Below are 14,338 nucleotides of genomic sequence, written 5' to 3' on the forward strand. Positions count from 1 at the left end.
TGAATTCCTTTAAAAAATGTTTGGGAAGGACAGGTTCAATTAGCAAAGTTCACATTTTTTTCTATGGCATATAAAACTATGGCAGTGTTCGTATGCATTTCTTTTCCAGACAGCCATATTCAGTTTAACTCTCTGGCATTTTTAAACTAAACAGGAAGGAGCAAACTTTTACAGGATGACTGGCCTGGGTCCTTTGCCTCAAGCCCTTTATAATGGAGACCCCTTTAAGCTTGAGCAGCTGAATGCTGAAGAGCTGGAAACAAATGTTCTTCACAGAATGATGGATGCAACCATAAATTTACAGAGGGAGGTTTTCACGGTAGGTAAGCACTTATGAGAAAATACATGATAAATGATGCTTAAAAATGATTTCTGTACTAAAATATCTTTTCATGGCAAAAATTTCCATCCTGATCGCTTAGCAATTAACTTAAAAGTAGTAATTAGTTAATTAAGCTTACCTATGCATAATTACATCAAAAATTGCTTAATTGGAAAGAAAATTCAAAGGTTTACAGGCAAATTTGTTATGAAATTTATTGTATGAATCCTAATTGCCTACATTACTTATTTATTTAGATGACGTAGTTGTTAAGTGTATTCTGTGCAAAACTTTAAAATATATGCATATAAATTGCCTAGATTACCTAAGTAGTATTTTTTTGTTGTAGGGCGTATTAAATGATCGAACAAATGTAATTGATTTCCTTATGGAGAAGAATAATGTCGTACCCCATGTAAATCCTTCGATTTTGCACACAAAATGGCAGTACCTTAATTTAATATCCACATCAGGTAAAATAATCCTTCCATATACTTTCTACAAATGCTTATTGAGTTGTGAATGTTTTATTAATTGGTTATTTAACATTTAATATGAAAATTTTTCAGTAACTGCTGATGTTGAAGATTTCTCTACGTTCTTTTTCTTGGATTCACAAGATAAGAGTGCTGTAATAGCAGAGAACATGTATTATTTAACCCAAGAAGGTAATAAGCATATTTTATTTTCCTGACTTTATTCCTAAAGTAGCAAAATTTGTCATTTTGGTAAGGTGGTTGCATAGTGAATTTGTATGTTGCTCTTTGACTAGGGGTCTTGTTGTCAAGAGTTTGTCATTTGTTAGGATCTAAGCATTGTGCTGAGAAGCTGCCTTCGACCCTGCTGAATCTTACATACACAGGGGTTCATCTTGGTTTTTTGCCTTTTCTCAAAGCAGGCTGTTCCATTTTTCACCTTTTTAAGAAAGTGGTAAAACCCTTTTCAGGACTGAGTAAACTGATGCTTCACACTGCATGAATAAGAGTGTAATTCCCAGATCAGAGGAGAGTAGTTCTGCACTCGCTTAAACAACATCAAGGTTTTTGCTTACGTTGAGGATTATAACAAAGGAGGGGAGACTAATCCAGGACGGTGCTTGCAAATATGGACTTAGCCTGGACGGGGCGGGGGGCGTCTGCAGTGGGTTCACAGTGACCTATTCCGTTAGGCAAAGGTAGAGTTTGGTTGGTTTTTTTTTTCCTTTTGTTTTGTTTGACCATCTTTGCTCTAGAGAGAAAAAATGAGAGCCGATACACATTAAGATAAGAGAAGGCTGCTTTTTATCTCTGTGTGTAAAGCAGTCATCTAACAATGAGAGTGATCTCAAGATAGGATGAACTGTGTAGTAAGTGGTATATTTTTATATACGAGAGTTTTAAGCTGAGGCCTCCCAGCCAGTTTTTTAGAATGCTGTGGAATCAAGTTTGGGCCAGATGGCTGCAGAATTACTTTCTAACAGATCTTTGATATTATGTTCGTAAAGTGTTCTGTCTCCAAGAAATCCAACAAATAATAAAGTATAATGCAGTTCTGTATTATGACAGAGTAGAGTCCTGACTATGTTTAATGAAAAAGAAACAGAGAAACAAGGAATAAAAAATAGAAGAAATCTATTTATCATGTTCTGAGGTGTATTTCGAAAATTGTCTCTGGATATCAGAGTAAGTTAGCCTATAATTAATGCCCTTTGGTTAAATCTCTAACAATTTAAAAGAATATTAACTGAGAAACACCTACGTTCCTCTTTCTTGCAATTACGTAAGTGTGTAAAGAAATAATGGAGTTGTGAGAAATTTACATAGTACTTCTGAAATAATTCTCAATTTACTATGATGGTTAAAAGGGCTGCACTAAGAAGACATTAGAATTCTTTCCCTTTCTTCTTTGAAAAGAATATACCACTACCTTACTCTTAAGTTGCTTCAATGTGGACTCAATGTTAGCCTTCTTGTGAACAGTTTTTGTGTAATATTGTATAGATATTACTGAGTGTGTAGTAACTACAGCTTCACATCTCTTCAGGACTAAGTTTTGATACAGCGGATTTTTAGCACTTGTTTTAAGTAGGTCATGTGATCAGGGGGACTAATTTTTCTATAGGTTTTAAAGATAACTAGACTAGTATTATTTCAGGTGACAGATGCTGAGCCTAGGTGAAATTAAACCTATTAAACTGACTTCAGAATTAAAAGTTTCTCTTCGTGCCTTCCAAATTTTCAGATTTTTCTGAAAAAAATAATTGTATTGCTGTTGCTGGCACAAGATGATGTAGATTAGGCCAAGTTAATGACAGCCAGTTGGTTTTTTTTTGAAGTAAATGAATTATAAGCTAATAAAATATTGCTGTTTTTAATATCTACTGATAAGCTTTATTGTATCTAGTTTTACATATATAGGGGTATAAGTATCAGTTTAAAAAAAATGTGGCTGTAGCTGGAAGATAGTTTTGTTACCAACACTGAAAACATAATAAGCATAATACAATTTTCATCTACCAATAAAAGAATTCCACAGATAGGTACCTTAGGGACTATTCTTTTTGGCATCTGAGTTTCTATAAGCTTATAGAACACTCTTCTAGTATTTTTATACACATGTCAGTGTGTGTGTGTATAATCTTTAACAATATTTGCTTATTTTTTAAAAAATTAAATTTAATATTTTAATAATTTTTAATGTATGTTGTTAACTGGAAACATTCCCTGCTTTTAGTTTGATTTTTAGAAGAGGTAGTTTGACTAAACTATTTGAAACTTTCAGAGGATGATGTAATTTCTTCAGTTACTCTCTGGATTATTGCTGATTTTGACAAACCATCTGGGCGAAAACTACTGTTTAATGCATTAAAGTTCATGGTGAGTATTTAGATGTTTATTCTTACTACAAAAATTTTAACTTTTTGTTAATTTTGAGAAAGCCAAATGAAGAACATGCATTCAATCTTTATTCCCCTCCCTATTAACATTTTAAATACCTCAAGTTGTTGCTAAAGGAACTTAGGAACTCCCTCGCAAAATTCCTGTGTTCAAATCTGATCGGCCTTGTGATGGTATTTGGAGATGGGACCTTGAGGAGGTAATTAGGTCATGAGGTGGAGCCCTTGTGAATGGGAGTAGGCCTTTGTAAGAAGAGTCATTAGAGAGCCTTGCTGTTCTCCTCCCATCATCTGTAGATACAAGGACAAATCAATAGTCTGCAACCCGGAAGAGGGTCCTCACCAGAACCTGACCAGGCTAGCACCCTGATCTCAGGTTTCCCAGTCTCCAGAACTATGGGAAATAAGTTTCCGTTCATTTGTTGCCACCCTGTTTATGGTTACTGTGTTGTAGCAGCCCAAACTAAGACTTAGCAGTTATAAATAGGCTATTAAAACAGAATGAATGGTTCTGGACCCTGCCATTACAACGATGACCCCAAATCTGCTTTTTACCAACAAAACCTCATAATAGCAGTTTTTCATCACATTATCAGGCAGCACTTTCTCTGATTATTTAAGAAAAATGGGGCACTTGGGTGGCTCAGTGGGCTAAAGCCTCTGCCTTCGGCTCAGGTCATGATCCCAGGGTCCTGGGATTGGGCCCCGCATCGGGCTCTCTGCTCGGCGGGGAGCCTGCTTCCCCCTCTCTCTCTGCCTGCCTCTCTGCCTACTTGTGATCTCTCTCTGTCAAATAAATAAATAAAATCTTTAAAAAAAAAACAAAAAAAAACTAATTTTTCTCACTTAAGAGTATTTTAAGCCTTAAATCAACCTTCATTTTTTGTTATTAGAGAATTACAAACCAATAGACTTCAACAGGATACATTTCTATAAAGAGCACCTGGGTGGCTTAGTTGGTTAAGTATCTGACTCTTGATTTCAGCTCAGGTCATGACCTCAGGGTCAGGAGATTGAGTCCTGCATGGGGCTCTGCACTGGGTGTGGAGCCTGCTTCCTTCACACCCCACCCCCCATTGTCATTCTCTCTAAGAAAAACAAACAAAAATCAGAAAACTCTTTTATAAACTTCTTTATTTCTAAGGGAGGATTAAAGTCTGTCTAGATTAAAAACACCTAAGAAACATAAACCAAAATATTTAATGAAATTGTTTTGTATTAGCTAAGTGTAAATCTGTTGCTGATAACAAATTACCCATAATTTAAGGGCTTAAAACAACAAACGGTTTTTTCCCCCATTGTCTGGGGTTTAAGAATTCAGGAGTCACTCAGCTGAGTGAGTACAAAGCATGAGTATAGAGAAGTGGGTATCATTGGTGGCCATCTTGGAGGTGCTCTACCACATCAAAAATAGTTGATACATTTTAAACAAAACGTAACATTAGCTAGGAGAATTTTCATGTCATGTTAGATAATCTCAGAACACACTGTGGCTTCTTTAAGTGGCGTGCAGACCAGCATATTCCAAAAAGGGTGTTTGGGATCAAGGGAGTACGTCACTTCTTCCTTCTCAAGAATTTCTGGTAGCATGTTCTTTGTAAGGCTGACAGACTGCCTCTTCCCAGTAGCTGCAGTGTGTATGGCTCTCCCATTATGCACATATCGTTATGTTTAATGGTGTCCCGTGTATCTCTGAGGATCTGTTCCTTTTTGTTCATTCTGTCTTACAGATTATAGTCCTATGGATTTATCTTTAAACTCAGCGATTCTTCCTTCTGCCAACTAAAATCTATTGAACCCCTCTGAGTGAATTTTTTATTTCAGTTATTGTACTTTTCAACTTCAGAATTTCCATTTGGTTCTTTTTTTTATAACTTCTGTCTCTTTGTTATTATTCTCAGTGTAATAACTTGTTATAACCATACTTTCTTTTAATTCTTTAAACATGATTCCCTTTAGTTCTTTGAACATACTTATATGTCTGCTAAGTCCATTATCTAAGGCCCCTCCAAGATTGTTTTTAATGCTTGGTATTTTTCCTTTGCATAAATCATACTGTCCTATTTGACTGCATGTCTCATAATTTTTTTATTGAAAACCAAACATTTTGGATAATACACAGTAGCACATTTGGACACCAATAACACCTCATCCCTAGGGTTACCCATTCTTTGTTTGATCATTTGTTTATTTGTTTAGTGATGGGAGGGAACTAACTCTGTTGTCTATTTCCCTCTTATTGTTTATCTCTGATGTTCCTGCTTAGACTCTTTTCCTTGTTTTTATCTTTTATCTTCTTTCCTAGAGACTGCCTCTGAGTCGGCAAAAGCCAATTACCGCTCAAAGTTTGCGCTTAAGTCCCCATAAGTGGTTAGATGTTCACACTTCACTGTTGGATGTGTACTTGACTTAAAGGCTACTTTTTAGTTCAGGGATTTTATGATTTTGCCCCACATTCATCCGTGGAATAGTGTCTTGGAATTCCCTTTCTCGTTACTCCTGAGAAGATTCAACCTTTGGCATGAAGTCTTCCAGACTGCCCAGAATGGATTTAGTATTATTTTTAAACCTGCCTTCCTCGGAGTTGCCTGGTCAGAGTAGCTTTTTTTTTTTTTTTTAAGATTTTATTTATTTGAGAGAGTGAGAGAGGTAGATCATGAACAGAGGGGAAGTGTAGAGGGAGAAGGTGGCTCCCCACTGAGCAGGGAGCCCAATGCTGGACTCGATCCCAGGACCCCGGGATCATGACCTGAGCCGAAGGCAGACACTTAACAACTTAGCCACCCAGGTGCCCTCCCAGGAGCTTTTTATTCAGCAGTGTTTATTCAGGGAACACCTTTAAATGTGTGCCATGCCCAGCTCTCATTTTCCTAAGTGAGACCAGTGTAGAATATATGCAGCTTCACAGAACCTCAGGGATGAGTGTGATCCCAGGACAGCTCTTTTCATCTGTCTCTTTCTCTGGTTCTCACTGTTAGACCTCTCGCTGCTCTATCATTTCACCTAACATTTTCTTGCCTGGAGGACTCTATGAAAATGGGCTCCAGATGGGATTTCACCCACAGGCTGTAATTTGCTGACTCCTGATCTTGTTTATTAACTAAATTATCTGTGGTATCAGTTTGGAGTTTTATTCTTTCCAGTATTATATCTTGAGCCTCTGTCATTTTCAATTCATTGTAGCCAGCTTGTTTCTTTCTAACTGCTGCCTTTATCTTAACTGGGGCCTCTCCTTAGGCTCTCTGGGGCCGTTTTTTGGAGACCGTGTTTTCTTTTCAAAACTACACAAAGTTCAAAGGACTAATGTAATGAGCACTTATATATCCAACACCTAGATTCTATAATTGTTAACATCTTGCCATATTTGATTTATCTAATTATCTGTTTGTAGGGGGGGAAGGGCAGGAATGGTCTAGACCATTATAAAGTAAGTTGTAGAAATCAGCATATATCTTCCCTTAATACTTCAACATGCATTTTCCAAGAATTAGGATATTCTTCTACATAACTGCAATAGCCCCTCACATTGTTAGTACTAAGTCTTCATTAAATCGTTCCCGCAAAGGTGTCTTTTCTTTTTTCAAAGCAGGATCCAAACATGCTTCCCACAGTGCATTTCATTGTTAAATTTCATTAGTCTCTTTTGTTGTAGAACAGTCACATCCACATTTTGTCTGGTGACTTTTTAAAGAGACCAAGCTAGTTGCTTTATAGAAAAATCCCACATTCTGAATTTCACTGATTTTTTTTTCTTGTAGTATTTTTAACTTTTCTCTAGCCCTCATATCTCCTCTGTACTGGAAGTTATGTCTGAAGCTTAATTAGATTCAGCTTCAGCATGTTCTGGCAAGAAGACTTCATGGCTAACGCTGTATTCTTCTTGCTCTGTTTGTAGAATACCAACAGGAAAAAAAATTCAGATGCCCAGCATCAGTAGAATAGATAAAATAGAGTATATTCATACTGTGGAATTCTGTACAATCCTACAGAATCCTGTGGAATTCTGTACAAAACTACAGCCACACAAAACAATGTTGGCAAATCTCACAACCAATATGTTAAGTGGAAACAGAGCAGGAAAGAATACATACTGTAGGGTTATATGTATATGAAGTTGAAAACAGCTTAAATGTTTAATGATGATACTTAGGGGATAAACCAGAAAGCAGCAAGAATGATAGAACCAATACATAACAGGGTAGTGGTGGTTTCTAGAAAAGTGGAAGGGTGTAGTGACAGGCAGGGTATATGAGAGACGACCCTGGGTTGCTGATATGGCTCTGTTTCTCCACCTGGGTTATAGTTTTATGGGCTAATTTCGATAAGTTTTGCACTTCTGTTTTGTGTATTGTTTTATAAGTGTCATTTCACACACAGAAAGAGGGTAAACAAAGTTGCATTCTAAAACACTCTTTATACTAAGAGATGAAGCACTTTGAGTTACTACAATGGCTGTTTGTAGGCTGTGTCAGTAGGTGTACGTTCAGTACAGTCCACCCAGAAAGATGCTGTGTGGTACACTGAACGGACTTGATGGGAAAGAAAATGGTTCAGCTGTACAAAGACATGCGAAATCTGATCTTTTTCACCTATAAATGTGTTTTGCAGAAAACAAGTGTTCACAGTCGGTTGGGGGTTATTTATAATCCTACTTCAAAAATAAATGAAGAGAACACAGCTATTTCTAGAGCAGTTTTGGCAGCTTTTCTTACACAGAAAAACAGCTTTTTGAGAAACTTTCTCAGGAAACTGGTGAAGGAAGAAACTGCTACAGCTATTTACTCTGGAGAAAAAATTAAAACATTCCTTACTGAGGTCAGTACCTATTTGTTTGGAATAATAAGTATCTGTTGTGTATTTAGGAAGTATAAGCCAGTGTTAACCATGTTACTGAAAAATATCAATAAATAAGTATAATCAGTTGGGCATAGTAAACATTGCTTCAAACGGGAAAAGATAAATATTAAATGATATGACTTTGCATCAAGGCATTTAGCAAACCAAATATTTCTCCTACTACTTTGTGATCCTTGAAGTTGATGACATTCTGGTTAGGACATGGACTTAAATGAAGAAATGGGAGTTAAAGGATTATGTAAATAATACTCAGGTATTTCCCTGAAGGGGCCCAGTATGAGGGACATTATAAAGATGGAAGATGATCCTCAAGAAGGAAGATTCATTAATCCTTTCAAAACTATTTTCTGATTGTCTGCCAGACAGTGGAGATGCACTTGTGAACAAGGCAGGTATATTCAGTCCCTGCTTATGTGAAGTTTACAGGGTAGTAGGAGAGACAGACAGTTCCAGTACTGAATAGTACTGGAACAATATAAAGAAAGAAGAGGGTAGGGCGCCTGGGTGGCTCAGTGGGTTAAGCCGCTGCCTTCGGCTCGGGTCGTGATCTCAGGGTCCTGGGATCGAGTCCCGCATCAGGCTCTCTGCTCAGCAGGGAGCCTGCTTCCCTCTCTCTCTGCCTGCCTGTCTACTTGTAATCTCTGTCTGTCGGATAAATAAATAAAATCTTTAAAAAAAAAAAAAAAGAAAGAAAGAAAGAAGAGGGTAGATAGTTTGAGGGATGCTCTTTTAGCTGGAGTGGTCAGGGAAGGCATCTCTAAAGAGTTTACATTTAAGCAGAGGTCTGAAACGAGAAATCAAGCCATGGAAAATCTGCAAGAAGAATGTGCCAGATTCAGGAACACAGTAAGTCTAAAGGACTGCCACAGAGGTCAGCTTTCCAGGTTTGAGGTATGCGCAGAAGATCATTATGAGCAAAATAGATGTGGAGAGTACAAGGAGATGAGGTCAGGAACAGAACCCAGATATTTCAAGCACCTGTAGGGCATGGTAAGGGCCTGAAGTCTTTCCTGAGTATAATGGGAAACCACTGAGGAATCTTGAAGAAGTGAGTAATCTTTAAAAAGATGACTTTGAATGCCATGTGAAGATTTGGTAGTAGGCAGACAAGAATGGAAATAGGATGAACAGTTAGAATGCTATTGCGATAATCGAGGCAAGAAATAATGGTGTCTTGGACTAGGTGGTGGTGATAGAGATAGGTGGTTGGCACATATATTTGTTACAACTCTAGTCAACAGGATTAGCTGATCAGTTGTATGTGACATAAAAGGTAATATCTTTACATTTTAGCTTGAGTGGCTTGAATTGATGGTGATGTCTTTTTTTGAGGTGGGGAAATCTAGATGAAATTTGGACACATAAGGGATCAAAAGTTAAGTCTGAACATGTTGGAAGTTCCTGTTGAGGAACTCCATTCAAGTGGAGATGTTGGATTGACAGTTGAGTTAATGAGTATAGAAATCAGTTCAGGGTTGTTGGGGTATTTTTAGAGTCAGACACTTTTGAGAGTTACCAACATTATACACAATTTAAAGCCAAGAAACTGGATGAGATACCTCAGGAGTAAGTTGGATGAGAGAAGAGAGGCTGAAAACAGAGCCCTGGAACATTCCAACATACAGAAGTGTGCAAGAAAAGGATGATCCAGTAAAGGAGACAGATGGAGCAGCCAACAAGTTAGGAACATAACCAGGGAAGTGTGGTATCCTGAAAGTCAGTTGGAGAAAATAATTCAAGGAGGGATGATCAACTATGCCAGATGTTCCTGAAATAGGCTTCTTAACTGACCATTTACTTATTAAGGTGGTCATTGATGAGAATTGTTTCAGTGGAGTAATGGGTATAAAAGCAGATTGAAAAGAGAATGGGAAATCAGGAAATGAATATCAGTAGCCCTTTAAAAAAAAAAAACTTCATTTTATCACGAACAGAGAAATATTTTTTATCTAGAACAGGACTTGAGGTCAAGGATTTCTAAACTGGGGAGATGCCACTGTTTTATTATGGACACAGTCCATCCAAATAATGAGAAAGGATGATACAGAGAGAGGGGAGCAGAGTTAAGAGCGAAATTCTTGATAGATGAGAGGTGCCAGGATCCAGTGGACAAGTGTTAACTGTTGGTCTTAAGAAATGTTTGGAGTGCCTGGGTGGCTCAGTCCTTTGGGCATCCGGTTCTTGGTTTCAGCTCAGGTCATGATCTCAGGGTCCTGGGATCAAGCCCCGTGTCGGGCTTCACTGTCAGCATGGGGTCTGCTTCAGACTCTCTCACCCATTCCCTCTGCCCCTCCTCCCTGTGTTCTCTCTCTCTCTCTGAAATTAAAAAAAAAAAAAAATAGAAAAGGAACTGTTTGTCTCTTTTAACCAGAAGGAAGACAGAATGTATGGGCACAGTTGTAGAAGGGTAGATTTATTTGGTGGCAGCAGGATGGAGTACTTCTAATTATATTCATTTTCAGAAGAAATTCCGGTCATTGCCAAGTGTAAGAGTAAGAGTAGGTATTATTAGAGGTTGGAGGAAAGAGGAGAAAATGCCACATATTTCTCTATTATTCTGAGAGTAAGCAAGTGAATTTAATACATTAGCATGGGAAGGTTTCTTAGGGCCCACTTGATGTTAATGACCCTAAATTGAAAGTGAGAGCAGTATTAGTTGCATGTTTTTCTCTAGCTGTATTAACAGTTTGGTTCTAGTTGCAGAGGAAGCAGAGTTGTGTTCAAACAGAGCCGGGGATTTGCCAGGTGAATATGAATTCAGGGAGGCATTCAAGGGAGCTAAGCATGGAAGGTTTTTGTTGTGGTAAAGGACTTCGGGGTGTAACTCAGGAGGAAAATTATGGGAGGTGTGACGGGCAGTAAATAAGTGGTAGGGGTTGAGGACTGAAGGGGTTGAATAATGGTCTGATGACACCAGGTTGCATGAGCTGGAAGTTCTGGAGGTTGTGGTCAGAGATGGGATGACTGAGATGGAGATTTTGGAAGTAAGCAGGATCTAAGACTGCACTGTCCACTACTGTATCCACTAAACTAAATGTGGCTCTTTAAGACTTAAATGAAAATTAAGTTAAAATTTAAATTCTGGCACATGTGGTGATGAGCACTGGGTGTTATATGCAACTAATGAATCATTGAGCACTATATCAAAAACTAATGGTGTACTGCATGCTGGCTAATTGAACACAATAAAACATTTTAAAAAATGAAATTTAAATAAATAAATAAATAATTTAAGTTCTGTGCCCCAGTCATACTAGCCACGTGTTAAGTGCTCAGTGAGTGCAGTGAAACATTCCTACCGTCGTGGGAACAATGAACCTGTTAGAAATTCAGAATTTAAGGCCCCACCCTGGATCTTCTGAAGCAGGAACTACATTTTAATAAGATACCAGGTGATGGAACATTAAAATTTCATAAGTACTGATATGGAGGAGTGTGTCTTAGTGTGCAGATGTGAAGAACCTGTTCGTGGTTTATTTTCTGTGAATGTGCATATATTTTTTGACTCTAACCAAGGATTACTTGTGTATTTCAGAAATAAAATGCATTATTACTTAATTAGTTTTTTGAGATTGGTAGAATGAGGTGAGATAGGGTATTTCTATTTTAAACCGTTGTTTTTACCAAGTGTTCCAAATGGGGGTACTGAGTTCAGAATTTAATAAACATTTGTTTCATTTCTTTAATGTTAAATTTTGTTTCTGTTGATGCCTCCCAGCCTATTACTAATCAATAATCCACCTGAAATTTTCTAAGAATGAATGGCATATATCTGCTCGTAACAAGATTTACAAATATGGTAACTGACTTGGCAAAGAAATATTCTTTTTTTAATGTTGCAGAAGAAAAATAGTACTTTTAAAAATCATAATTTAGAATAATTTCAAATTTTGCATTAATATAAAGCAGGCTTTAAGAAAGTGATTTAATATATTTTTCTCTTGCTAATTTCATCCTTCTTAATTTATGCTTTAGGGGATGGATAAGAATGCTTTTGAGAAAAAATATAACACTGTTGGAGTGAATATTTTCCAGACTCATCAGCTGTTCTGTCAAGATGTACTTAAATTGAGTCCTGGAGAACTAGGTATTGTCAGCAATGGGAAAGTAAGTAGAAAAAGCAGTTGCTCACTTTTCTCATGGACCTGTGCTAGAGGGGTTTCAAATGTGTCTGTCTCACAGCATACCTGCTACAGCACTTGCAGAGGTCGGGGCTCCTACGCCAGACACAGCACACAGGCCTGAGCATGAATGATAGGGCATGCTACTGGTTTCCTCACCCGGCCCCCACTGATGACAGCGCTGAAGGTGGTGGGTTAGACTGTCTCATGGGGAGAGCTTTTATTTGGCTGTGTTACAAGTATTAGAACGAACAACTTCATATCCACTACAGCACTGTGACTGAGAACCACTGTTGCATTGGGTGTGGAAAGTACCTTGTGACACTTTTTTCTTACTGCTTTTCTCTACAATTGACTAACTTCCGAGAAAGTATTGGATTGTTATTTTGGAGGTAAAACATAATAGTTATTAATGTAATCAGTAAAATCTATAAGGAAAACCACTCTTACTCTTACCCTCCTAATAAAATTTATTATTAATAGTTTATTGTTTCACCTTCTAACCCTTTTTTCTACTCTACATCGCCATGTCTGGTTTATAAAAATACAGAGTTGTAATCCTATTATATATATGTATGTATAAAATTTTATATCACTTTTTTTCTTAGTATATCAGAAACATTTTTCTGATTACAGAATCTTTATAGAACTACAGAATTCATGATGATATCTACTTATTTTTTGAGTATGAGAATCTGCTTTTATTTCTCAGGAATGATTTAAGTTTTAAAAAATTGAATCTGGTGCTTAGATTTATTAAGATTTCAACTAATGCAATGTGTTTGACATATCTTTGCTTGAACTACCAAATTATATATACCTATTCCAAGCTGTATATAATAGACTCTTAATGTTTTCTTTGTTTTCTACGTTATTTGAGAGAGAGAATACATGCATGAGCAGGGGGAGGGGCAGAGGGAGAGGAAGAAGCAGACTCCCCGCTGAGCAGGCAGCCCTACGAGGAGATGGGCTCGACCCCAGGACCCTGGGATCATGACCTGAGCTGAAGGCAGACACTTAACTGACTGAGCCACCCAAGCGCCCCTGTTTTCTACATTTCACCAATATTTTATTATCATATCATTTTCCCTTGAAATTATGTTTATTTGTTCTTTTTTTTTAAATTTTTAAAAGATTTTTATTTATTTATTTGACGGAGAGACACAGCAAGAGAGGAAACACAAGCAGGGGAGTGGGAAAGGGAGAAGCAGGCTTCCAGCAGATCAGGTAGCCTAACGTGGGCTCAATCCCAGGATCCCAGGATCATGACCTGAGCGAAGGCAGACGCTTAATGACTGAGCCACCCAGGCTCCCTGCTTATTCGCTCTTACTTGAATCTTTAAGTAGTAGGAATTAGAGAATAGTGAGGGACTCATATTTGCAAACCTTCACAGATCAATATATCTGCTTCAGTGTAGCAGCGTTCAAGCTAATTGCATTTGCTTCTAAAGGTTCACTTTTGTACAGTGCTGTTTTACAAATCAGTGACGACAGTTGTCATCTGTTATTACAGTAATACAAAGTATTTGTGAATTTGATAGTGAGGTATGTGGAAGCACAGAAATTGAATTGCTTTTTCTTTTTACCGGTTGCTCTAGGAAGAAATGTAGCTTTTTATTTATTTTTTGTTCATTTTTTTTTTTAAGATTTTATTTATATATTTGACAGTGAGAGAGAGAGAGAGAGCGCACAAGTAAGGGGAGTGGCAGGCAGAGGGAGAAGCAGGCTCCCCACTGAGCAGGGAGCCCGATGTGGGGCTTGACCTCAGGACCCTGGGATTATGACCTGGGCCAGAGGCAGCCACTTAACTACTGAACCACACACTTGCCCCGAAATGTAGCTTTTTAGAATGGTTTTACAGTATGTGGCTATCTTTGGCTCTGTCTGGCATTTTAAGGGATAAAGAGGAAAAAATTACACCTGATGTATCTAGTACCTTGCCTTTTGGTAATACATTATGAAAAAGCTTCCCTATGTTTTCTTTGTCATTGTTTAATGTAATTCATAAGTTGTTATCAATATTAGTGATAACAAATGTTAGTGATAGTTATGTTTATTTTTTCTAGAATAATGGTTTCTCATTGTCCTTGAAATTTACAAAAGTAATCAGATCCTAGGGGTACCTGGCATTGACTCAGTCGGGTAAGCCTCCAACTCTTGATT

The 14,338-nt window shown here is 37.6% G+C and overlaps 1 protein-coding gene across 1 annotated transcript in view; it reads left to right on the top strand.

Moving 5' to 3' along the window:
- Nucleotides 1-14,338, top strand: part of UGGT2 (UDP-glucose glycoprotein glucosyltransferase 2) — a 189,050-nt gene that overhangs the window by 111,615 nt on the left and 63,097 nt on the right. Inside the window, exons 17-22 of the mRNA XM_080798047.1 lie at nt 155-319; nt 672-795; nt 892-990; nt 3,083-3,177; nt 7,806-8,012; nt 12,030-12,161. Of these exons, the coding sequence (XP_080654173.1) occupies nt 155-319; nt 672-795; nt 892-990; nt 3,083-3,177; nt 7,806-8,012; nt 12,030-12,161 (822 nt within the window). The remainder of the gene's footprint in view (nt 1-154; nt 320-671; nt 796-891; nt 991-3,082; nt 3,178-7,805; nt 8,013-12,029; nt 12,162-14,338) is intronic.

This window comes from Martes martes (genome assembly GCF_963455335.1).
Source record: "Martes martes genome assembly, chromosome: 3".
Lineage (NCBI taxonomy): Eukaryota > Metazoa > Chordata > Mammalia > Carnivora > Mustelidae > Martes > Martes martes.